At 42.8% G+C, this 27,789-nt stretch overlaps 1 protein-coding gene across 1 annotated transcript in view; it reads left to right on the top strand.

Moving 5' to 3' along the window:
• Positions 1 to 27,789, top strand: part of Nox (NADPH oxidase) — a 149,246-nt gene that overhangs the window by 52,690 nt on the left and 68,767 nt on the right. Inside the window, exon 3 of the mRNA XM_071584338.1 lies at positions 25,918 to 26,029. Coding sequence (XP_071440439.1) covers positions 25,918 to 26,029 — 112 coding nt within the window. The remainder of the gene's footprint in view (positions 1 to 25,917; positions 26,030 to 27,789) is intronic.

Consider the following 27,789-nt stretch of genomic DNA (forward strand, 5'->3'; position numbering starts at 1 on the left):
GCTGGTCGGCGAAACGAAAAATTCGTATCGGTTTTAATACGACTAATTTTCAGATTTCCCGTTCCATAAAATGACATTTTAGGCGTGGCACTTGATTTGATGAGATGGTCACTCTCAAACTTAAAAAAATACCCAAATGGTCACTCCTGGTAGATCAATGTTGGCCAGTATTTCATTAGCTCATTTCATCTTGATAAAAATATTAATTTTATTCCGTCCTGCTGTGGTTGATAGTCAGAATATCGAGCCCATAAATCATATCACAGACATGCATCATACCGAGCATGGCCAAAACATCTTCAAGATACCTCATTATATGTAACATTACCTTTATGAACAAAGTCAAATGTTTTCATGAAAATACTTTACAATTATTGAATGAAATTCGCTATGCTGGTTTTAGAGGAAGCAAAAATGTTGAAAATAATAATATTGCAAATTTAAAATAACATTTTTCCTGTGGCCACACTGAGGGTGCAAAAGAACATGAAGAAGGCAGAGGCGTACGAGGTCTATCCAATAACTACGCGAACTGGTGCAATCTGGCGGCCATGACCCGGACTTTAGCCCCGCCCATTAGCGGCGCTAGTTACCTGAGACCCAATGAGCCGTCTGTGCTTGGCGGATCGTCGAGCTGTGCGTTTGGTGCCACTTAAGGTAGTTTCTGTTGTCCTTCTTTTTACTGTTTGTTGAAAATGGAAATTGACGAAATCACGGAGCAACGAATCAACATCAACTTTTTGGTGAAGTGCGATTTCAAAGTTATCAAGAAATTACTGAAATGTGGACAACCGTTTACGGTGATAATTCTCTGAAGAAAGCGTCCGTTTTCAAGTGGATTAAATCAAACCAAAAAAATCAAGAAAAAGCCGATCGAAAATCAAAGTCATGCAAGTTGACTTTGACGTCTAAGGTGTTGTTCGTCGTGAATTTCGTCCAGAAAGGCAAACAGTGAATACTGAGTGCTATCGTATCTTACAGTTCTCAAGCGTTTGAGAGATCGCGCGCGTCGTGTGCGACCAAATTTGACTCAAGGCGATGGATGGATCCTTCACCATGACAATGCACCCGCGCATTCAGCATTGATTGTTCGCCAGTTTCTGGTAAAATATTCAATCACCATACTTTATTATCCTCCTTATTCGCCAGATCTCGTCCCCTGCGACTTTTTCCCATTCCCAAAATGCAAAAATGTGATGAGGAGACATCACTGGGAAGATGTGGAAGACACAATAAAGCAAGAAACGACGAGAAAACTAAAAAGCCTAACTGCTGCCGAGGACTTCCCAAGGGTGCTTTAGTAAACAGTGGAAAAGAAGAAGATGGAGCAAGTGCATAGCAGCAACGAATGGAGATTACTTTGAAGGGGACGACAAAATCGATGTAGACTAAATTTTGCGAAATAAAGTTTTAATGGTCTCAGTTCGTGTGGGCAGACCTCGTATAATAAAAAAGTGCGTATAAGGTGATTGAGTGAAGCCACTTCACCTCTCAAATGCCACACATTTACTTTGGGGCAGAAGGTGGCGTAAGGTGAAGAATATTTTTTTTCAAACTTCTGTCAAAACGCACCGAATAGTTGGCTCAAATGCCTGACACAAAATACGCCCTGTTCTTCGGACTTCTCTTCCGGTCATGTATGGTACCTAAGGCGTATTATTCCATAAAAATTATAATAGGTATCGGAGTGACTCATTTGAGGAGAAATCGGGGAGATCAAGCAATAAGTAAGTGAGCTGATTATATTTCGTGGCCGCAGAAAAGAAAAGTCCCTTCCCCCCTACGTATCACCATCAATCTTGTTTCGGTGTGTACCCCGTGGTTTGATGCCAGCAGGTACTGATTGCGGTCAGTCGCACTGACTTCCGAAAAATAAATCCGTCGCCCCTACACGAATTCACGCAATTTCAAAAAATTAATAGGAACGTAAAGAGACTGGGAGGTAGGAGTCAAACGAATGGCAATGAATGCTGTTGATTGCATCCTTGATTTTATGTCACCCGGGGGACAAATAAGAATTGTACGTGAATCTTGCTAGATCAGAGTTTTAACGGTCCAATTCGATTTCGCTATGGAACCCACCACGCCACTGGACTCGAGAAGTGGGTGAACTCCAGGTCATTTTATTCCCAAGTACGAAAGTAAGCTATAACAATTAATCATTCGGTTATGCGATTATGATGGGAACAACGTCCCTATTCCTGCCTCCTCCTCGTTTGCCTACAATTCTCCCCTCTATCACTATCTTCCACATCCTATTGCCGATCAAAATGTTTTACATCCATTTCTCCTGCCTCCTTATTATTTCTCAAACAACCCCACCGTACATGACAACATTTCATGTCACACATTTAACGAGCCTTTCCTTAACATCCTTACTCAACGTCCCTCTCATCTTAACTCCCTCCTCCTAGAGAAATTCTTCTCCTTACGTCCCTACTAATTTGATACCGTGTTGGTCCCAAACACTTCCGAGATACGTGAACTGTTCTACCTGCTCTATTTTTTGCCCTCCTATATTAACGTTTAGCTTAGCCTTTTTCTTTCTATAAAATCGGATAACGTTTGTTTAAATAATATCGATTCTCATCCCATATCTGTCGCACTGAATTCCCAATTCACTCAGCAATGCTTGCAGCCCCTTGGCTGACTGACAAACTAAAGCTTGGTCATCAGCAAACCTAACTGATTTTACGAATTCCCCACCCACTTTCTTTCCTACCTCAGTTCTTCCCTTAATTCCTCGTTAAATAATTACCTCCACATTGAACAGCAACGGTGGTTATGGGCAGCCCTCCAGCCTACCTATCACTGCTCATCTTGACTCTCCATCCACCAGTCGCACCTCTACAGTCTGAGACATGGAGAAATCGCGGATATGCCTCTTACCACTAGAGTCACTGTTCCCAAGAGATTGTTTGAGGCTCTGAAAATGCCCGTTTTGGTATTCTCCCATTTTTCTTCTGCTGTACCTCTCTCTGTCCTCAGTCATAAGTGTACATTTTTCCTCGGCCTCCTGGTACTCCCTCCTTTTAGTCCTAGCTTATTCCGTTACTTTTCATTGACTCATCTATCTTCTCAGTCGCATCATCTTGAATTAAAGCGCAAACTTTGTTACCACTAAAATATTATCAGAATTCGAATTTGCTCCCGGGAAACTGCGATAGTTATTTACGCTGTTTTTAAATCTGTGCTTGGCGGATCGTCGAGCTGTGCGTATGGTGCCAGTTATGATAGTTTCTGTTGCCCTTATTTTTACTGTTTTCCGAAAATGGAAATTGACGAAATCACGGAGCAACGAATCAACAGCAAGTTTTTTGGTGAAGTGCGGTATAAAAGTAATCAAGATATTACTGAAATGTTGACAGCCGTTTATGGTGCCTATTGCTCTGAAGAAAAGATGCGTTTTCAAGTGGATTGAATCAAAACGAAAAAACAAGAAAAAGCCGATCGAAAATCAAAGTCATGCTCCTGGTTTACTTGGATGTCGAAGTTGTGTCGTTCATCATGAATTTCTTCCTGAAGGACAAACAGTAAATGCTGAGTTCTACCTTGCAGTTCTCAAGCAAAGGCAAAGAGTAAATGCTGAGTTCTACCTTACAGTTCTCAAGCAAAGGCATAGAGTAAATGCTGAGTTCTACCTTACCATTCTCAAGCAAAGGCATAGAGTAAATGCTGAGTTCTACCTTACAGTTCTCAAGCAAAGGCATAGAGTAAATGCTGAGTTCTACCTTACCATTCTCAAGCAAAGGCATAGAGTAAATGCTGAGTTCTACCTTACAGTTCTCAAGCAAAGGCATAGAGTAAATGCTGAGTTCTACCTTACAGTTCTCAAGCAAAGGCAAAGAGTAAATGCTGAGTTCTACCTTACAGTTCTCAAGCAAAGGCAAAGAGTAAATGCTGAGTTCTACCTTACAGTTCTCAAGCGTTTGAAAGATCGCGTGCGACCAAATTTGACTCAAGGCGATCCTTCACCATGACAATACACCTGCATATTCAGCATTGATCGTTCGCCAGTTTCTGGCAAATAATTCAACCACCTTGATCCTTGACCATCTTCCCTATTCGCCAGATCTCGCCCCCTGCGACTTTATCCTATTCCCCCAAAATGGAAAAATGTGATGAGGGGACATCACTGGGAACATGTGGAAGACACAATTAAGCAAGAAAATACGAGAAACCTTAAAAGCCTAGCTGCCGAGGACTTCCAAGGGTGCTTTACTAAACAGTAAAAAAGAAGATGGAATAAGTGCATAGCCTACGAATGGAGATTACTTTGAAGGGGACGACAAAATCGATGTAGACTAAATTTTGCAAAATAAAGTTTTTATGACCTCAGTTCGCGTAGTTATTGGACATACCTCGTATAATTGATAGGAAAAGATTTCGAATAGTTCAGTTTGGAGTGAAAAGAGTGCGGACTATAGGATAAGCCTCGTCTCTTGTCGGCGCAAGCGTCGGATATTTCAGAATGCCGCCCACCTCACGTTAAAATCGAATGAAATGATTACACCTTCACAAAACCGCTGCGGGAATGCCGACGTCGGACGCAAGGCAACGCACCCGTTGAAACCGGAGGGCTTTCACCAATAAGGTGATGCTTGGAAAAAAATAGAGAGAGATCTGCGACTTGCCAAGGTCATCCAATCAAATTGCTCGAGGAAAACGCGAAATGAAGAAATTTCCGTTTCAATACTCTTGGATTGTTGGAGTGCACCTGCTTCTTTTGACACCGTTTTAAGACTGCCGCTCGGGGGGGGGGGGGAGAGAAGGCGCGGCGCTCCGTTGTCCCACTTTCACCCTCCCCCCCCCTTGCGATTGATATGCCCCCCTCTCATCGAAATCCACTCTGCCGAAGCCCTCCCTCCCATTTACTTCCCTCGGAGACAAAGTCGTTGCAAGTAATGCGACACGCTCTAATGAACGTAATGGTTAATGTTCATACGCATGTACATCTATCCAGTACACGGTGCGGCTCTTAAATCCGTATAAGCACGCATTTCCTCGCCAGGTTAGCGAAACCTCCCCCAGACTTCTCCGAAGCATTATACTTAGCCGCAATATTGTATAAGAGTTGATCTGGGGTACCAGAAGAAGAATCGAGCTATTTCGAAATATAACGCCCACCGCGTACACTTTCGACTATAGAGGCTCTTCGATTGTACTCCGCACTTGTACGTAACATCTCGGCCATGTTGAGTTATGACTGTTTACAAGATGCCTATAGCTTTCAAGACCGCCAATCGCGACCTCCAGTTGAACTACGATATGGCGGGAAATTCAAATTAAAATTTGTAGTGATTTAAGGGGCGAACCCTGTATATTGTGCCTCTTCTCCCAAAGGGCAAAAATGTATTTGCTCGTGCACATTTATAAAAGCTTTCGATGAATTATCGAATGGCATAATCGCTCGCAGCTAAAATTTTATTGCAAGAATGAAAATGTTGCATTGGCAAAAATGAACGGGTATGCTGAAAATCATTCATCACAAATCAGAGAGTCCGCCACAGCTCCGGAAAAGGAATTTGGTCCAGACAGTGCCTCCCCAGAGACGAAATCCATTGGGACCCCCATCCCCAATTAGCATCCGTACCCATGGCCTCAGCTAAGGGGTGGTTCCCGTGGGTTACCGAACTCTGCAAGAAACTGTCCCGGGCTAATCCATTGAGAAGTCACCTCTAAAGGCAATTAATGGTCACGATCGTGATGGTAGAGCACAGCGCGGCGAAAGTACACGACTAATAATCTGAATAATTCTCTAGCACAATGACCTTCGACGTAAGGTTTGGACTGATTGGTGGCGGGCTAGAGGGGAGGGGGATGGGATGAGTGGGTGTTTGGAGGTTGAATTGAGTGGAAGGGAAGGGGGGGGAGGGTTTTCTTACCTTTACCCCCCCCATTCCCCCCCTATCCCCGCGTCGCTGAGCGCAGGTAGCCAATCACCAAACTCAACAGTCTTGATAAAGGGACGAATACCACGAAAATTTAGAGAAAACTGTTTCCTGCCAAATTTTCTGTTTGCTTGTCAGTCTATTATGTTCACTCTTTGCATCGGCGAGCACAAAACTCCCTCCACGTATGTTTATAATCTATAAGTGACGCAATGAGTTCCTCGCCGGTTGACCCTCCACTCCTTATGCGTCTCACATCATGTTCTCCACGCATGCGTTCAAATCGATGGCGGATAATTGGCCGTTCGACCTTTCCTACATGTCCATTGCTGCCTCTCAATTATTCGCCAATCTCTACCTTCACTTGCGACGCAGCGTAGCAAATGCAGAGTCTCCAGGCTGGTCTAATCTTCTGAAGCATATATATTCTTCAATTCCACATTGCTCCATAGAACGTCTTCTCCAAACCCACGAACTAAGCCAAAACATTCTGATTGTATTCTGTATTCCTTTCTGTCCTTGACCTCTTTGCCGAAGTGGCATCGCATGGCAAAGGATAAAGAGTACGACTGCTGATGACAAAGCCGAGTCGAAAGAGAGGCGTACTGTGATGAGCTTGGCTCAGGTGCGAGATTGGTTGGAAGGAGGTGGTGGGGATGGTGTGGGGGTGGGAGGAGGTGGTGGGGAGTGAGGGGTGAAGGGCAGATGGGGGAGGGACGCCTCGCTCCATCGGATGGGACGACGGGTGGCGAAGCATTTGAAGAAGATGGCGATGCCGGCAGACGAGAGGGACTGCTGGCATCTGGAGCCCGCATTGAAGCGTCCCGCAGTCTGGCACATTCGCTGGAGGGCGGGACCGTTTTGAGGAACTCGGGGATGATCATCCACCAATCCGCGATCCTAAGCGACGACCCTTGGGATCTCTTGGATTATTTAGCGCAGTTGAGCAGAACACTTGAGAATTCATTCATTCTTCTTCTCCTAATCAAGTGGCCTTCCCTTGGCCCCAAAACGTCCCAAGTCCGTGAATTTCTCGACGAACGCTCCTCGAATTCTTTTGTTTTCTATTTATAGAAACTAGTTTTAAGTGTCCTTATGGGAGAAGTGCTTCTTATTAGTGTGTGCGTAATATCGTAATATGTTTGTGTTTATATATATATAAACACAAACATATTACGATATTACGCGATTATATATATATATGTTAATAATGTATAACACTTAGCACTAGTGGACACAGACAAAAACATAGAAACACACAAAAAAGAGACTCACTATTTTTCGAATTTTCGGTGGTCGTTGCCACCTTTATCAAGGAAGAGAGGGACAGAACTCTCTCTTCCTTAATAAAGGTGGTCACGACCACCGAAAATTCGAAAAATAGTGAGTCTCTTTTTTGTGTGTTTCTATGTTTTTGTCTGTGTCCACTAGTGCTGTGTTATACACTATTATTCACGTCCGTGAGACTTTCAAAAAGTGTTTTATATATATATATATATATATATATATATATATATATATATATATATATATATATATATATATATATATATATATATATATCCGGGTTCGATTCCCGGGCAAGGCACTCTGGGCACCTGCAGCTCCACCCAAGCTAAAGTGATTTTTCGGGTACCAGGTCTTCCTGGGAAACCATAACCGGCACAGGGAAAGGAACTGGCCCCCCTACCCTCATGTGTGAATTTTCACACGCCGTATAGGGCTTAGTACTGGGTGATCTCTACCATCACCTACTAAACCGACCTTCGGGTTGATTACTGTGTTTATGGTTATATATATATATATATATTTTATATATATATATATATATATATATTTATATATATATATATAAACACACAAAAATATCACTCACACGTTATTTCTTGATCATTTCGCGGAATTCTGCTCCGTCTTCATCGGAAGATAGCATTACTTCTCTATCTTCCGATGAAGACGGAGCAGAATTCCGTCGAAATGATCAAGAAATAACGTGTGAGTGATTTTTTTTGTGTTTCTATATTGTTTGTTGCTGTCCAATTTATTATTCGGCACTTCCGTGTTAGGTCGACGAACTCATCCATATGTATACATATACATATATATATATATATATATATATATATATATATATATATATATATATATATATATATATATACATACATATATATATATATATATATGGTTACATACATTCTTTATATATATATATATATGAAGAATGTATGTATGTAAAAATATATATATATACATAAACATACATATACACATATACCTGTGCATACATTCAAACAAAATATGCCGCCAAACGGCGGACAAATACTCATTTATATAGAAACAGATATAAAGAAAAGGGATAGGAACACATATAAAGGACGAACACAATAGAGGTGGGAAAGATCCGGTGTTCGAGTCCCGGTTGAGGAAATATTTTTACTCTTGTGATCCGTTCGATTCCGCCTTCCCCACCTCTATTGTGTTCGTCCTTTATATGTGTTCCTATCCCTTTTCCTTATATCTGTTTCTGTATATATGAGTATTTATTCGCCGTTTGGCGGGATTTCGTGTTTGAATGTGTATTTGGCCAATGTGGCTCATCTCTTTCTTCTGGCTATGCGTGCCACGAAACGCACTGTTCCTTTCCTGTATGATGTTGTATGAATTCTAACCCACTGTCCTTTCCTTTCCTTGTTTATTGTCTATTTCTCCTTTGGTGGGTGAAACTGCCCCCTGACGCCATCTCTTGGCTGAAAGAATCGGGGCGCTTGGCGACATATTAGACCCACGGATCTCAGGGTAAATTGACTATCCTCGATAGCTCAAGTGGTTAAGAGCATCCGCCCGGCAAGTGGAAAGATCCGGTGTTCGAGTCCCGGTTGAGGAAATATTTTTACTCTTGTGATCCGTTCGATTCCGCCTTCCCCACCTCTATTGTGTTCGTCCTTTATATGTGTTCCTATCCCTTTTCCTTATATCTGTTTCTGTATATATGAGTATATATATATATATATATATATATATATATATATATATATATATATATATATATATACATATTATTGCACCTTTGACGTGGTGGAAGGGCTTGCGCGTTACGATGACCCCTAGAGCTGTGCTGGCAGGAGTAATAATATTTGCTCCTGGTAAGGTCACCCATGCCAGATAGGTCGAAGGTTAGGAGCCAGACGAAAGGTAGTCCACGCAACGTCTGTTCCTCAGTGAGGCGGCTGCAATGGCGTCCGACCCCAGTGGGGCGGCCAGTAAGTGATGGTGTCACGTTAAAAACAATATTGAGGAAGGCAACGGGCAACAACCTCAATTACCATTCCCAAGATTTAAATGATGGACAGTACAGAAATTTTGAGTCCAAGCAACTACGGGGCTCGGCCCAATCGGCCGTGTATCGTGCCCGGCAGCGGGGGAGGCAAGGCTTCCGCGGTCGTCATCCCACGAAACCCTTGCAAGGGAAAACCGGCAGCAGCAGGACAGAAGACGCAGGAGAAGAAGACCGCATTAGTTAGAATAGGAACATGGAATGTAAGGACAATGATGAGGACAGGGAAATTGGAGAATGTTAAGCGAGAGATGGAAAGGGAAAATATAGATAAATAGGTTAATGCGTGGTGAGATGGAAACATAGCGAGGATTACTGGAGCGATAAGTATAGAATACTATACAGCGGGGGGGATGAGAGCCAACGAGGGGTTACCATATTATTAAATGAAGAGGTAGGAAGAAGTGTAGTCAACATAGAGCAGGTAACGGATAGATTATTACTAGTAGAGATAAAAGCAGAACCGACGAACTTGGTCATTGTTCAGGTATACGTGCCACCGAGCAACCGTAAGGAGGAAGGGGTTGATAGGATACACGAACAGTTAGAGGACATAATCGCGTGTGTTCCTGCAGGGAAACATTTGATAGTGATGGGGGACTGGAATGCGGCGATAGCCGAAGGAAGAGATGGGGATGAGGGGGGACTATGGTTTAGGCACGAGGAATGACCGCGGGGAGAAAGCAGTAGAGTTCTGCAAGAGACGGGTTAGTCATCACCAACACTTGGTTAAGACACCACAAAAGGCGTTGGTATATATTGAAAATGCCATGTGACTCAGAATGGTATCAGCTAGATTATATTCTGGTTAGGCGCATAAAAACTGCTTGATTAAGCAAGGTTCATCCTGTGGTCCGGACAGTGTCTTAGGAGTCAGATGCACGCCGACTCGGGTGTTTTGCATTTTAAATATGGTGTGTGTGAAGGGGAATAGACACATTGAAACAATCGTTGAATTAACATTTTTGAGGGAGGCATGTTTAGGCACTGTTGGAGAGAGGCTAAAGCGGGAGAGGGTTTTATGCATGAGGCATGGTGAATGTGGATGCGGATGTCTCTCAATGGATTTTGTACGCCGCCCAACTGGTAGAAGGAGGGACAGGGTGTATAGCTAAGTTCATAGATTATACTGAGGGAGGTGTGGATGAGGCAGTGTTGTGGAATGGGAGAGAATTGGCAAGTTGAGAGGGGAAGCAAGGAGCGAGCGGTGAAGATGGGACATGTTTTGCATTGTGGTTTATTACAGGGTACTATGGAGTGCTTTTGGATGTAAGAGGATTAGGATAAGGGCTTGTTGGAATTTAATATGCCCGGTAATTTGGCGGTGGCGGCGGCGTTTATGAGTAACCGAGGGGAATTTGTGTTTTGCCGTTGTTTTTCGGTTGGTCAAAAGGGGGAAGAAGTCTTCGAGAATATATCCGAAGGACTGAATTCCTGGGACGAACGTCATTATACAAACAGAGCGGGTGTCTTGGGAAGGTTTGGGCGGGTGAACGCATCGGAGAATATCTTTTACTGAGAAGAGTCCCTCAGGGGATAACCGCGGCGGAGGAGAGCGTTTCTACAGACTGTGAAGGAATGTGTCCAGGGAGTTCGAGGTATTACAAACTCAATTACCTCGAGTGGAGAGTTTTTTAAATTTTATTTAGCACCCTGCGAGCCACCACTATGGTGTGTGGCAGGGGATGATTGCCCTTGATCCAAAACAACTTTTCCCCCTAACGCGGTCGGACAAACGTCCGGTCGGAAAATTTGTACGAGTGAAATTTGCCGATATTTAAGATGGGAAGTATTTTGGAATTCCCAAACTTACCCTCGATTGCCACCCAAAGTAATTAATAATGCTCCGCTTTTATTTAGACCTCCGCCATCCCGGGAGCCTCTTCCCCCGAACCAACCGGTCGAAATCTTTATTAATCTTCTCCTTTCCAAATTTTTCAGATCCTATTTCATTATTTGTCTCGGGCTCAAATGCAACCAACCAATCTACACTCGAGAGCGCAGCCATGAAAATACCGACAATCTGAACCTGCCGATCGCATCGGACGATAAATGCCCCGCAGCAGTCGTTCTTAACCCAGCGGGCTACATCAGAAAGCGAAATAAAAATTCAATGCGACCACTCCTCTTGCAAGCCCATACCTAACGACCCAAACCAGGGGAAAAGACAAGGGCCCTCTGAGGGCCTCTCCTCCGCAGACAGTTCCATCCTCACCCACGTTCTCCTCACCTTTACATCCTTCTCCAAATACATAACACCCAGACGTCCCAGACCAACCAATTGTTTCTTCCCGTGATTCTCCGATCGAGATAATCTTCGCCTTTGCCGACCACTTCCTCCAACAACTGGTCCACTCTCTACTGCCCCATGCTAAAGGCACCCACCATTTTCTCCCCCACTCTATCTCTCTCCCTCCGGACATCGTAAATGACCATGGCCCCGCAATAGACGTCGCATCCCTCCGCACCTCAATCCCTCATCTTGATGGTCTCTCCGCCATCATATGTCCGATCGCGCCATATAATACGAGGGTAGGCTGAAAAGTAATGCACACATTCTGGTAGACCACAAACAAAATTACCTTCAGAAATACTCCTGGCGCACGTGGAAGTAACATTCCCCATAAACACGCATGCGCAGGTTTGATGTCGTTACATTCATCCAGTTTAGTATTTAGAGAAGCGGAAGTATGGAGACGCGTTCTAGTGCTTTGTCAACGTGAGTTAAACAGCGTGCTGTTATCGAATTTTTAACTACTGAAAAATTGACTCGTACTGAGATTCATCGTCGTTTAAAGGCTGTTTATGGTGGCGATGCTGTTGATAGGTCTACTGTAAATCGATGGGTAGTAAACTTCCGTGGTTGTGCGAGCGTGGAAAAGCCATAATTGTTGATTAAACTCGCAGCGGACGTCCGATCACTGCCACGGACGATAAATATCGCAAACTTGTCGAAGCTTTGATTCAAAATGACCATCTAATGACTCAAAAGCGTACCGCAAACCATATTGGAATATTCAAGAAACGTGTCGGCTTCATTATTGAACCATTGGAATGCCGAAAAATCTGTGCACGATGGGTACCAAGCCGTCTAACGTGCGAGAACAAACAAAACCCTCCTTATTCCCCAGATCTTGCACCTTACGATTTCTATTTCTTTCCTCAACTCAAGAAACACACCTCAAGGGTAATCATTACACATCGGACGCTGAGGTGAAGGCAAAAATTCGATAACAGCACGCTGTTTAACTCGCGTCGACATAGCACTAGAACACGTCTCCATGCATCCGCTTCTCTAAATACTAAACTGGACTGTGACGACCTCAAACCTGCGCATGCGTATTGAGGGGAAATGTTACTTCCACATGCCACCAGAAGTGCTTCTGAAGGTCATTTTGTTGTGGTCGACAAGCATGTGTGCGTTAGTTTTCAGCCTAACCTCGTATATTCCCACATTCCCGAGTTTCTTCCGAATCTCTCTCCCCCTCATCTCAACTCGCAACTCCTTCTCTTTCCATGATAAACACCACCTGCTGGTCAAAGGCAGTGCGATGCCTTCATACGCAAACGTCCACCTTGACCTCCTTGAGAGAGTATTCCTTTCCAGCAGCCCACTGCAAGGTCTTCTATGGGCCAGATGATATACGTATAGATGATATATTCCTTCCCTGCCCGCATAGCATGGGTTCCCCTGAAGCATTCATTTCCTCCCTCAATGCTTTCTCTTCCTTCTCTGTCACCTTCTCTGCCTCAGAAATCACTTTCTTAGATGCCAGCATTCCTCTCGCTAACGAAAAATTCCCCACCTCCGTTCACATTAAACCCACCAACAAACAACAATACCTCCATTGCTTCACCAGCTGCCACCCATCGCACACCAAACGCTCTCTCCCATACTCACTCTCCAACCGTGGTCACCGTATCTGCAATACCCTTAACTCCCTGGGCATGTTTCTTCGCAATCTTTATAACGCTCTCCTCCACTGTGGTTATCCTGAATCCCTTCTCAGTAAAAAAAAACCACTCCGACGTTTTTACCGGGGAAAACATTCCGAAGACATTAACTTATCCATCTCCAATTTGCATAAACTCCTGCTTCCCAGGAATTCAGTCCCTCAGACATATTCTCAAAGACCTCTTCCCCCCTCTGACTGACCAAAAAAACAACGGCAAAAATACAGCTTAAATGTCCCTCCGTTACTTTCAAACGACCCGCCAATTTATCAAAGATATTGAAATCCACCAAGCTCTCATCCAAATCCTCGGTAATCCACAAATTCAAGCCAATACCCTGCAATAACCCAAGACAGAAAACATGTCCCATCTTGACCGTTCCTCGTCGCCCCTCTCAACCTTCGGGAACCAATTCTCTCGGATCCCGCGCCACCCACTCTCTCACTCCCTCATGCATATCCCGCAATATAATCTATGCATGAAAATTCGGAGAATAGCGGCCTTTCCGACGAAACATCAAATACATTCGCGGTGTCATTTCTTTGTGTTTCTGTGTTTTTAATCTAAGAAGTATAGAAGTATATATGTACATTCAAACAAGAAAACCCTCCATATGGCGAACATACACGTATATCTCTACCTCTACTCATTCATCTGAAAATAGGTAAGCGTTGTACCTTTACAAAAATATTAGTCTGATCATGGACACGATACATTTTAATCACACGAAAGAAAATGCTTACATACCACAATATTCAATGGCAGTATACGTATATTCAAATCATGCTGTAGAATTTTGAAAAAAATGATTGTACTAAATAAAAAGAATATCACCCACGAAGAAACATGGAGGATATCGACAAATATATACAGTGCCATGTTTAATTATCTCCTACGCGATCGCTTTCGTAGTTATTATGGCCACTAATGGTATGAGGAAAAAATTGACATTTTTAATCTATTCGTTTAACGATAAATCTCCCTGATTTTACGTTGGTGATATGATCTAGCATATTAAACGGGGGCCTATAATATGTTTTAACATCTTCAGATAAGTAACCTGCCTCAAATTGACGTAGTAAATTTAACCTGTATTTAAGCCTACGGTCAACTAGTGGGTCCTATCCTTATTCTTCCAATAGTGCCGTGACACTGTTACCTTGTTCATAAATACTTTTCACAAACCTAGCTGCTCTACGTTACACTCGATCTAGTTCCGAAATTAAGCCTACTTCATGAGGATCCCATACACTTGCAGCACTTGCGGCAGGGTCCAACTAACTTGAAATAACAAAGCTCCTTTACCCTTTCATTACAATTCCCAAGTATTCTTTTTATGAATCCTGACTTACTATTTGCTCATCCGCAAATTTCACGAATGTGTTATCCCCAGGACATATCCGTGTTTCTCGTTACACCCAAGTATTTTACCGATTCCACGTGTGTTATGTTGGTTCCCTTTGTAGTGCGAGTGTTTTCGGGTGAAATACTTTTCCTCCAAAACTTTATCGAAACACATTTATTCTAATTTCATTCCAGCTCCCATGTCTCGCACCATTTTTTAATTGCACTTAGGTCGTTGGCTAATGATACCCTATCTTCTTGACTGGATATTTCCCTAAATACATGAATCACGGCCTCGTCAGCAAATAGACGAAGTTTACTGGAAACCTGAGACCCGATCTCATTAATCTATAAAAGGAACAATGGTGGAGCAATAACACTTCCTTGTGGGACACCCGATGTTACGCTTACTGTGTCCGATGATACCCCATCTTTCAACCCTTTCTTCGCGGCCTGTTAAAAAGTTATTAATTCAATCTATTACACATTTAATAACCCCGTAGCTTCCCAACCCTTTGAGTTACTTTCTATGAGGGACTTTGTCGAAAGCCTTTTTAAAATATTGAAGTATAATATAGACTTAAACGTTATTTTCATCCGAGATCAAAATATCAGGAACGAGAAGTGCCAGTTGAGTCTCGCAAGATACACCCTTATGGAGACCGTGTTGATTTTTTCCAAGGAAATTCTAAGAATCGAGATATTTCTTGATTGAAATTGCAATTACGTACTCTAAAATTTTGCATGAGATGGATGTGAGAGAGATTGGTTAGTAATTATTCGGATCTTCTCCGTCGCCTTTTTGTAAATTCATCATATATTCAGTCATTTTGAAGGATATTTTAGGGGTTTTATGAATCGCCCACCACAAGGCTTTGCTCTCCCTTTCCTATTATTGCAATAAACGTATTCGGGGTTTTAAGGATCAGACTTGGCCAGTGATATTGAAGATAACCCACCACGCATCGTCCTGATCTGTCATCACTTGTACGATTTCATAGTTGCTACATTGAATGGCGTCCGACGAAATATTTTCGTTGATCCAACCCTCAGAAGCGGCGACGGCATTATGACGATAAATAGTCCCTGAATTATTCGACATGACGGAAAGCAATTATGTATTTGATACTTCTGTCGAGCTAGAAAATGAAAGCTTTCTAAGGTCTTGAGATAATCTAATTATGTTTAGTATTCGCCTTCACTCGTAGGGTGCGGCGCTTAAATCCGGACAAATACGCGTTCCCTTGAATGAGGTTTCCTCGCCCGGTCAGCGAAACTTTCCCCAGACTTCTCCGAAGCTTTATACTTAGCCACAATATCGTCAACAGAGTTGATCTGGGGTACCAGAAGAAGAATCGAATTATTTCGATAAAATATAACGCCCAGTGCGAAAACTTTCAACAATAACGGTTCTTCGATTGTGCTCCGCACTTTTACGTAACATCTCGACCATTTTGAGGTTATGACTGTTCACTAGATGCCTCTAGATTTCAAGAACGCCAATCGTGACCCCCAATGGAACTACGATATGGCAGTAAAATAAAATTTAAATTTATCCGGATAGCGCCGCATCCTGTAAATCCTCCTTTTCATTTTCAAAGTTATTTTTAGTTTCCTATTTTTTTGTAGTTCTCCGGCATTTGGTTTTTTTGTTGAATTTCAGTCGTGCCTTATTGACATGGCTCGTTTGACTGAATGCATTGGCCAGTCCCGGCGTACTAATAGGCACTTAAGTCGCACATGATTCTTTGACCGTCCAAAAACTCGTTAGAAACCCTCTACCTTAAAAATCGAAGGGTACTAGAGAGGGGGTCACTGCGATACCCAGGCGCTAAACGTATCGCGTGAGTAATCAAAATATGAGGTATCCGCTTGGAACTCTACACTTAAGCCAAGTTGATGAATTTAAGGCACCAAGACGCTCACATTCTTCGTGAGGAAACTTTTTAATCTCGAAAACATTGCCTTAAGATTTCAAATCTCTATTTTTAACATGTCACTCTGACTCAAAAACGCGTTCTTTTCAGCACACTTATCACCGCTCGGTATATCTCATTTTTCACTTTATTTACTTACGGGATTAACCATTTTACGAAAAGAAAGGCAAAAACGTGTATTAACCCCTCAGCGCGGTTCTCAGTACGCGGTACGTCCCAATCGGCTGGCCTTATCCGCGGATCAACGTACACCGTACGCGTCTCGGTTTTGAATTTTTTTCTGCGGCGCCATCGAATTTTTTAAATATCCATAGTTGCCCTTGGCCTCTTAGGTAATGATTCTTCCAAATCGTTCTGTTTCGGCTGCATATAAAGGCACTCTGAAAGGAAGATTAATCCATCAAGTCCGTCGTTATGAGATACGCGAGTTCTTTGCATTTACCCTTTGACCTCACTTTCTGTTCGTCTTCATTGCTTGATATGAACTCCCTTGCTAATTTCTCTGGAACCATTCGTGTATCATTCTTTCTTTTTGTTTCCTCATGGCATTTGCAAGGGCAAAAGTCCTCACCACCTGCTATAGCCTCAGGTGTTAGATTTCTTTCTTGAGAAAGAGACGTAAAAAAGCCTTGTATATAACCCCCGTAATGGATTCCAAGAGGGATAAGCTTTTTTTGAGTGAAGATTAAGTAGAACGTGTAGAGAGTCCGAATTAAAAAGAATTAAGTAGAACGCCTGGACGGAGAAAGGGAAGTGAGTATTGGGCGTTATAGTGCAAGTTCAAGTGATGAAGTGTTGGTCGTTGAATAGATACAGCCGACCGGGAAGAAGTCCAGGCCTCTAAGATGATGTCCGGTGTGCTCCGCACGGGGTAAAAAGAAGGATAGTGTGTACTAGTGCCCTGATTTCAATGTAAGCCTATATTGAGATGATTGTTTCAAAACTGAACTTTTAGGACGGAGGTTCGAAACTTAAGGAGAATTAAAAAGTGAAAATATAAAATATAACGTAAGTAACAATTTTACTGAATAGAATAAGCCTTTTAACATGAGGTAATTTTTTCTATTTTAGAATAAAGAAAAAGATATAAATTATTTTCAACAATGCTTCAACAGGGAGAGATTTTAGAAATATTAAATACCGCGAGTGGGGCCCAAGCATTTAAATACCTATACCGGCTTGAGGGACTAGTTCCACAATTATAAAAAACTTGGGGTGGAAATAGTGAAAATTTAGCCTGGCTCAAGGCTGTGTGAAATACATTCATAATATGAGCTCAGTACCAGAATGATGAGTTCAAATCTTTGGTCTTGCTAGCACATAATGCAAGAGCGAACCTTTTCGCCGAACAGCGTCGTAAGCGAAGCAGCGGCATTGACGCCGTCCCTCGCCGGGTGGTTGGGGGGCTTCGCGCTTAGGTGTCAAGCGGAAGGGTGGGGGGCCGGGCCAGAGCTGTTGCGAATCCTTCAAGGTCCTTAGGTCATCTTCGGTCATGGAGGAACTGGTAAGGTGACGGGTATTGATGACGGCAAATACCACCACACGAGGTGACAGAAACTTAACATCGATTAAGGTAAATAGGTAAATGGAAAAGCTATTAGTCGGAAAAAAAGCCGGAAAAATTGTTATGATCGAGCAAATACGAGATGCGTTTTCATTGGAAGACCTTGATTGGGAGACATAGGAATCACGACTATTACTCGAACGACGTAAACGTTTATAAAAATACGAATCATTTTACTTCGACGTTGGCGCGTAGAGCGATTCATTTGAAGCTAACATGACGCTGTCGGTCGAGACCAAAGTGAGCATTTTCGGGGAATCCACTGCAGAACCGATCGATATAGGAATGATTTCTATTTGCATAATCCGTGGACACAACTGTAAGGAATTTAACCATAATTTGCACTTCACGAGTGATATTATCACCAGTGTGATGGCTGTCACTCTAATGGCTGGAGCATTAAGAAGACCGCCCACACCCATCCGTGGTGGTTTACAGGTCAAGACGTAGACGCAGATTTCTCTAATATTTCTCGGGGGCGAATGAAACCGCGAGCCCGAGCTCACTCGGACGAGTCCCGAGTGAATCCTATGCGAGCCGTGGGGAAGACTCAAAAGGTGAGATACTGTACGCCGAAGAGGAATACCTCTGTCAAAAAAATCCAGGCTTTCCGCGAATGACGAAGCGAGAATTCATCAACACATCTCCATCCACACACCGGCTACCGATAAACAAAGGCGAAAGGAAAATAATTTTACGCCCACGCCGAAGTGTTAAATCGCTGGTTCAACAAACAACTCCGTTTGATTTGCCGTTCCAAGAAGTGAGATGGATGGGTTGCATTTGACTGGAGAGACCCACCCCTCGTCTTCGTCCGCCCCCAGGCAGAAGGGGGGAGGGAAGAGGAGGTTGAGTGGTGGGGGGTTTCCAGCCTCTCGCGCGGTGTGGTCCACAGCGGGGAGCCTTTGTTCTGCCTCGCATAGCCCTCCCAAGAATCCGCTCTCAGCGCCCTTTTCTCCTGGAATGCCAAGCGAATGCGGCCTTTCAATTGCGCGCGGGGAGGGGGCGTAGTCGCCTCGCTTCCTCCCCGGCGCCGCGGCCGTGTCGGTAGATTGTCGACTTTTCAAGATTTTTAAGATATAGATACAGCTCTCCCTGTGATAGTTTGGTTTGGAGAAAGCGTTTTCCACTGCCGTTATTTACTGATCACTTCATTTGCGCCTTTTCAGTAGAAAAAATTACACTGCCGCGAAACACTGCTTCATATTTATTTATGTGGCAACGGAATACCTAAAGTGAAATGAAACCAACATCTCTGCAAAACTGTTGTTTAAACGGCTAAAGAATGCTGAAGCGACGGTATCGGTGGCATTTGGAGCACGATTAATTCTCGGTGAAGATGGGCAGCCCACATTTTTCGTCATCACCAATGGCTGAAATAATCCAACGAGATATCTTACGTAAGATTCCCACTGCCTCGCAGACGACACCACTTGTCAACTCCTCCCCCTCCACACCGAAATATGCAAGCGCACATCCCTTAACCCCATTGGTATGGGGAGGGGCCAAGGGCGTCGGGGGAGAAAGAGAAAGGGGGGGAGGGCGAGGGCCCCTCTCGCGTGTCGAAGGGCACCGACGGCCGACTTACAGGATGCCTAATCGTCATCCCGCAGCTCTGCAGGCAGTCGCTCGGCGTCGGTCGTCGGGGTCAGCAGTTGGGAGTTTGCGGTTCAACCCTCTGGGCGCGCAGCGAGAAGCAGAAGGTAAAGCTTTCGGGCTCCCATGGGGACGCGCGTTCCGGTGGAATTCTTTCTTTTATTTGTCATCGATTGCGATGGTATGATCAATATGCGCGTTGTTTTATTTAGGCAACTCTCACTATTATGGGTTATTTTGGCATTTTAATCAATTTTCAAACTGATGTTTTGCTTCATTTTTTTCTGATTTAAATGTTGAAGTCAATTGAAAGTCAGTGCTTGAATTGTACGTGCATTATACGCAATCAGCGGCGAGGCGCAAGGGATAGAGAGTGCTCGCTTGGAGGCCTTCAAAGAGATTCCCCTTCCGAGGCCCGCAGCAGTCACTCAGGGGGGGGGGGGGGTGGTTCACAATCCCCACCGCGGTCAAAGGTGTGGAGGGTTGTGCTCCATCGCCCGAACCACAATGTCCGCGGAATGCCCCATCTATCCTCGAGAGGATTCTTGTTTGCTGTCCTTGAATTTTACTGTGCGCGTCAAAATGATGTCATTGGAATGTGCGTCAAGTGGCCAGCCATTTCCCTCGGTCTTCGCGTGGCTTTTCGCTTTTCTCGGATGGGCACCATTGCCGGAGAGACGGTCGGTTGGTGTCTCTGGAACCATCTCGCGCTTTCCTTGCAATCGCCCAGATGATAACCCAAGCACTGCATCCGCGGCCTGTTTTCCCTGCTTCGATTGCATCGGTAGGCCTCATCTCGTCATCCTCCCGACGCTCTGGTATTATTATTCTTGTTCTCCTATGTTTTTTCGGTTCAATTTACTCGCATGACTTTCGTTCACATTACAAATTAGATGGTATACTACATGAGCTACATAGGTTTTATTGTTCCATCTGTTTCGGCAATGTCATGAACACACCTCCCCTCTCCCTGAATCCGTATCTTTAATGCATATCCTGGATTTTTCGATGGCCCGGAGAGTCTGACGTTTCCCACAAGAATGTTCACGTGGGCACATGGCACTTCGTCGAACTTTTCAATTTTTCAAATATTCACTCCATTTTCCTCATTACCGTAATCAATTATTACCAACCGATTTTTTTTCAATTCTGTCGTGATTTGTCATATCTGGAAATGTAAGTTGCCATCATATGGACAAATTTGCCGAACATGTTGCCGGTGCCTGCCCTCCGGAGAGACATCCTTGTTAAGCGGAGCACTCGTTAAGAGAATTCACTCGTGGAATGAATCAACCTGGAATTGGAATTCGGATTATAGATAACAAAAAATAATTTAAATGATTAGTATATAGGAGTAATTCTTGAAATCACCGATGAAAGGTCTCTCCAATGCCTTAGAGTTGGAGCTCTCTTCGTCATATCCCAAAATGCCTTGGATGCCGGTTCTTCTCTTAACCTTCTCGAAGCGCCCTTAGCTTCCCTTAAATGCGTCTTTTTTTGGCCATTGATGATCCTAACTTCTTATCGAGGTCAACGAAAACCACTTTTGCCTTCTCACAAATGATATTCTTGGCAATAGTGTCATTTTGTAATTGATTTTCATTTATCCATATGAGAAGTAACCTTTAAACATAGTTGAGAATTCATAACCATTGCGTAGATATTCTTGTAACTCCATATGAAGCATAAATTACCTTAATTTTGTCATTGTCCTAGAGGACAGTGCAAGTGTCTGATGTATTTAGACCGATTGTATGTACGTGATAGATCAGCTACGCTCATACCTCGCTCTCGCTTTTCATTGATTTTACTTTTCATTTCTGCGATTATTTTTCCCCCATAGCTGTCTTCTTTCGCGTAATCCTTCGTTCGGGGGCATTTTGCAAGGATTTTAACTTTTCCCGACAAATTCACAAATAATTTGCTTGAACACAAGTGGGGAAATGTGATTACTGGTGACACGAAGACGCTAGCGGTACGACACATGCTGAAGCAGCAGGCGTGCAATCAATTCTGGAATTCTCCTCTCCTCCTCATTTGTTATGTGAAACATCGCTTGTTAAGCGAGTCATTTTTAAAAACAAATGTGGCTCGTTATGCGAATTACTCTTTGTGCGAGGTGCTCGTTAAGCAAAGTTCCACTGTACTTCATTTTCACACACTGGTCTAAACCAGTGTGTGAAAATGAAGTATGACCAGACAATACCAATCAGGCGATAAGACCAACATCAGGCATTTTATTGTTGACGGTTAATAATGTTCTAATATGGTTGATATCCAAAATCATTATTCGTTAAAAGATATTCTTCAAGCCTTTTGAAATTGTCGTTACTAGTAAATACATGTTCGTTTGCATTTAGCGAGTTTGGACTAAATTTTGCGATTCAGGGTCAATGCTTGTAAAATGTATCGTTAGTGCTTCCAATTTAGCCCCCGGCGTGGTCATTTTTGGTTGCATTAGTGAAAGCAGCAGCGCTGGATTGTGTTTTAGCCAGTTGACTCTGTTGATAGCGTGTGGAAGGGAGTTGTTTCTTTAAGCTTTTTATGGTGGTTATAGAGGTCTTTGAATTGGTTTCTATGATTTTATAACAAATCACCACCATTTCCTGCTTTAATTCCAAGTGCTCCTTCAGCACAAACAATCAAAATGTCGTCTATTGTCAGCAATACTACGTATACCTACACGTATATCTGGAGATTTGATCATAGGTTCCTAATTCAGATGATATTTCACGTCTGAATGGGCAGCCGGATGATTCAATGGCGAGTCAAAGTGAATTCGTACGTTAATTCTGTGCCTAATAGGTTGCAACTTTTACGCGTATACTTTTACAGGAAACTTGACTTATCATCACCTAGTGATTATTTTATAAAAAGATGAAGAAAAAGGGACCGTCTTTTCTTCAGTATAATAATACTGGTGATAAAATATTTCATGGTCTACAGTCTTTTTTTGTTATAGCTACTAATTGGAAGATTATTTCATGGCCCATGAACATTCATGCAGTAATAGAAGCTATTTCAAGCCCTCCTACACATAAAACGTATTAATTTCGAGTTAATGATGAAATTCAACCACTTAAAGATCGTCAGAGGATAAGAACATGTTATTGCGGTGATATACATACAAGATTTATTTCATGTACTGTAAATGAATGCAGCGATTTCAGAGTGTAAAATCATTCGCCTTCACCGGGATGTCCGGCCGAGTGCTTTAGCCAGTCAAGCTATCGAGGCGTCTTCTTACACTTCGGAATTTCGGGGGCTTTAAAGGAACAAGATGTTTGAGGAAATGCCATGCACAATGTCACAGGCATTCGTAGTCATGCGCGAAGCGCCGCAGTCCACGAGGTCAAAGCCAACTTTAAACATTAGGGTTGACAAATTCCAAGAAACTGCGGAAGATGATGCTGCGACAGTAACGGTCTAAGGCGAATGATTTTTACACTCTGAAATTGTTGCATTGTAATGCACACTTAGCGGATGACTACGTTAAAAGTTAATGTCTCGGCATCTCCCGGAGTTTCTTGGAAGATATGAATTGCAGCCCAGAAGCATATATTTGAATATGCGATTTAACGCATGTAAGAGCACGTGGTCAGCAGCCTATTGCATGCTTTTCATAATTTCTTATGAGATAATTAACATGTTAACTCCAGCGTGACCCAACTGTGGGTCACACCAGCATTCTTGGTGGTTTGATCTACCGATCCAATTGGTCACGCATCCGTATCAGATAATTGAAGGCAGCCGTTGGATGGTACTCATTTGTTAGATTTTGGATTATCGCCTAATAATTTCAATACTACGAAACGAAAAAAGTTGAAGTAGCTCAGCATTAAGATTCATTCATTTCTCCGAGAATAATTATGCATTTTATACGGTAGACAGTAGTGAAAGGGGACATCGCATATTTTTTTAAATTTATGTTCCAATGAAAATTAAATTAGTTCACTAATGCATTTTATGAAAAAATTCCAGGACTAATAATGGTTTATTATCGGACCAAGGGCAATAAGTTATAGCCTTTTTAGTTTTTTCATCCCTGCTTGTCTTTCATCGATGTTGCTAATTGTGTTCTTAAAATGTGTAATATCCCTGCCAAGCTGATCTGTAGCTTATCTCAAGCTACTCCATTTTCTTTTTTGCCCTTGGCAGTTAGTGTAATCAATTGAATGATGGAAATGGATTTCTGCTTCTCAAGTCAAAGTCTTTTGTGATTCATAGTCAGAAAAGCAAGGCAACAAGAAACAAACATACCAACACTATCTAGAAAGGCAGGGAAATAATATAATAAGCCTGGCTTTCTACATTGTATGGGTATGGAAGAAGTAGTTCATTGAAGTATTCTGCATTGTCGGGTTTCACCGCGTCGTTGTTTGATTCCGACAACAGTTTCGCCGAAGTTGCATTCGGCGTCTTCAGGTCGAAGATGAGGGACTCGGTGCAGTTTCAGTTTTTAGTTTTATAGGTCTTTATTTCCGTGTAGAGACAGCGTACAAGAAATGCATAAAATATATGATTGAAACATAACATAACAATACGGAAACCCCGTTTTAGGATAAACTCCTCTTCGGGGCGGAAAAATTAAATATTGAAAGGCTACAAGATGGTAGCGGCTGCGGAAAAGAGGGACTCGGAATTTTGCCACCCTTATATAGGAGGTCCCGTCTAGTGGCTACCCGCTGATTGGTCCGTTCCCGGAGAACTCTCTTCCATCTTTTTTGAATAAGATCTCGTGACCGGGTTCACTCCATTGGTGTTCTGAAATGGCCGACGGGTGAAACTGCTTATTTGTTGTTGACCGGAGCTGTTCCTTCATCCGAACTTTCATTGAGCGGCATGTTTCCCCGATGTAGGCTTTCCCACATGAACAGGGTGCTTGGTAGACCCCTTCGTATAGGTCTTTCGGAATTTGGTCCTTCGGTCCAGGGAGAGCGTCCGCTATTTTCTTGGTGCAGTTAAATCTTGTCAACACGTCATGTTTTTTTAGGACTATGGCTATCATCTCGGATGTTCCGGATACGTAGGGAATAGCGTATGCGTTTGGGTCCGGTTCCGTCTGCTTGATGGACTTCTCCCAATCCCGTCGCCTTTCTTCCCTGGCGGTCCTTTTAAGGACCATATCGTTCCGATAGCCATTTTGCTGCAATGCTTTCAGGAGATGTTTCTTTTCCGTTGGCAAAGAATCGGCGTCAGAAATTTCATAGGCTCGGTGAACTAGTGTGTCCACCAAAGAAGTCTTCTGGAGCGGGTGGTGGTGAGAGGCTGCGGTAAGGTAACGGTCAGTGTGCGTCTTCTTCCTGTAGACAGCATGTCCCAGCTTCCCATCACTCCTCCTTGTGACTAACACGTCCAGGAAAGGTAGTTGGTTGTCCTTTTCTACTTCCATCGTAAATTTGATGGAGTGATGTTGTGAGTTGAGGAACTCGAGGAATTTCTGTAGTTCTGCTGTGCCGTGCTGCCAGATGATGGAAGTATCATCCACATATCTTAACCACATCCTAGGTCTTTGCTGGGAAAATGCCTTGGAAGAGCTCCTGGCTTCAATTATGTCTTTCTGTATCATCTTTGAAAAGTTGAAAACACAATTTTTTTTAAAATACTATGATACTAATTACAACAGTATGTTCTTCAAAGATATGCCTGTGTACCTACCGGAAGGGAATAATTTATGATATTGGACAATACAGAATAATTTATGAACTAAATATCTCCAACATTCGAAGTTAATGAGACAACATTAATTTTCTCATATTATGAGTGGTTTAGGGCCTCAACAAATAGTATGAAAAATGCCAAATGGGGGGGGGAATCGAATGGTGTGGTGGCTAGCGTACTTGCATAAAAGTCAGACAGCTGAGGTCATTCGTGCCAATGGGTAATATATGGGTATTTTTGAGAGGTAGGATTTTGAAGGAATGGAGGAAAAGTGCCAAGGGGTCACACATGATGTAGCGCCCATTCAATGGATGGCGTACTCACTTAAAGTGCTCTCAACAAAGCACCCCTAGTAGGGATCATAGATTTCACTGAAAGATCTTTCCATCTCTGGGGTTTTGAACACAGACCCTAGAGAGTGGGAAGCCAGTACATTAGCCACCGCTCCATCCTGATTCCCACTGACTGTTTCCTTGTTAAATAATGTTTAGTTTTAAAGTATTTCCCATATGATCTGGTGCATATGAGGCTGTTGTATTGTTTGGACTACTTTATCCTGTATCACAAGCGTAGGTATTGGAGCCAGTGCTTCAGATAAGAGAGATGACTCAATTTCTTTGTCTTTCTCAACAGGGACGAGAAACAAATAGACTTTGCAGAGCAAGTGGAGAGTGTGGCGTATGTGCTGTGTGGCTCAGAGCCTATCTCTCTTGATACCTTCTGCCAGATCTTTGACGCCAAAGGGGTGAGTGGGCACTTATTACCTTGGATTGCATGTGTGGTGTTTTTGCTCTCTGGATGCATGTGGTCCTGGCCTTGTGGATGGCATTCAAGTGTGACATGGCTTAGGTGGGGAGGGAATAAACTGTGACTGGCTAAAGCCATCTCACCTCTCAGCAAGTGGCTGCATATTCCAGGTCTTCGTTGAAGTGTCAGCCCTGAGAGGGTTTCGGCCCCCTTGGCCAGTCATTCTCTAATTTGTTCATTCTCACACCATCTTGCAATGCCCCTAATCTTCAATCCATCTTCCAAATCCTGTAGTCATCTCTTTCCTGGTCTTCCACTGCTCCTCTTTCCCGTCACACTCCCCCTTACTATCATCTGTCTAATCCCCCTTACTGTCTAATCTGTCATCCTCTTTTCTCGGGGCCTTATGATTTTCCTTGAATACATGTAAGATATTTTCACTGCAGCTGATATAATACATGCTTCTGATCCCTGTGCCATGACTTGTCTCATAAGTATCAAATTTATCTTGATTTTTAAATCCTTGGAGAGGAGGGTCAATTTCAGAGACTTTGTGTTATCAAACTAAGCATTATCTCATGTTCATTTGAATTATAATGTATGCCTGCATTCAAATCTCATCCCTGTTGCAAGACAAGAATTGGCAATAAAATCATTGTTGATTTAATACTCCTCATTAGCCATACTTTCCTTGCGAACATGCACAAAACCCTATGTTCCTTGTCAGCTGACCTACATCCAATTTTCACGGTGATATCTCGGTTAACATTGACTTTCATGCAGATATTGTTCAATGCCTTTGTTTCACTTTATTAAGTAATCCACCCAAGCTATGTGATTTTTTGGGTACCAGATCTTCCTGGGAAACCATAACCGGTACAGAGAAAGGAACTGGCCCCCCTTCCCTGATGTGTGAATTTCACATGCCTTATAGGGTGGCTTAGTACTGGGTGAACTCGACCGTCACCCATCAAACTGACTTTTGGGTTGATTACTGTGTTTATGGTTTTATGGAGCTGACTAAGGACTTGTTGAAGGTAATATTATGCCTTCTTTAACAATTTTTTGATGCATTATCTCATAATATCAAGTGTAGAGAGTGGGAGACATGATGCATTGGCTGCCCATTTTCTCCGTGGAGAATTTTTTCAGTCTATAATGAAACTACAGTTCACCCAACGACATCATTAGAACTTTTATCGCATATATGAACTGTGAAACAAGTTGAAAAAATTGAAAGTCTCTGATGGCCTGGAATTAGCTTGCCTCTACAATTTCAGTTTCCCTTCCTTTCACAGTCTTCATTTTGATATAGAGGCTCTTGATTTGTTTTAATTTTACTGTCAATTGAAAATTGGCTCATTAAGTTTATGCTGTTCCTTGCTCATTATTTTCCTAAATGTTTGATTTTTGAAGAGGAATGCACTGTTGTTCATGTGCTGGATTACTAGAAAGAAATGAAATCTGAATTGAAAGATTGTACCCTGATTTTACTAATTACTTGTATTTGCTGCTGAAGGATTGCGCAAGAAGTTTAAATAAGGCTCAAAAGAATCTGCTCTGTTGCGTTCAACACTTTGAGAAAAAGAATTATGTCACTGATGACATATATCTGTTTGAGAGTTGATGTCATGAAGTGTGATCAAATCAATATGGGGATGATGACTAGAAGAAAACCTTATGATTGTTATTTATTATTAATAAGATAATATATCAATTAATAATCTAATACATCTTAATTTTTCATTAAGTTCAGTC

The sequence above is a fragment of the Hetaerina americana genome, unplaced genomic scaffold, assembly GCF_022747635.1.
Source record: "Hetaerina americana unplaced genomic scaffold, ioHetAmer1.1.p SCAF_18, whole genome shotgun sequence".
NCBI lineage: Eukaryota > Metazoa > Arthropoda > Insecta > Odonata > Calopterygidae > Hetaerina > Hetaerina americana.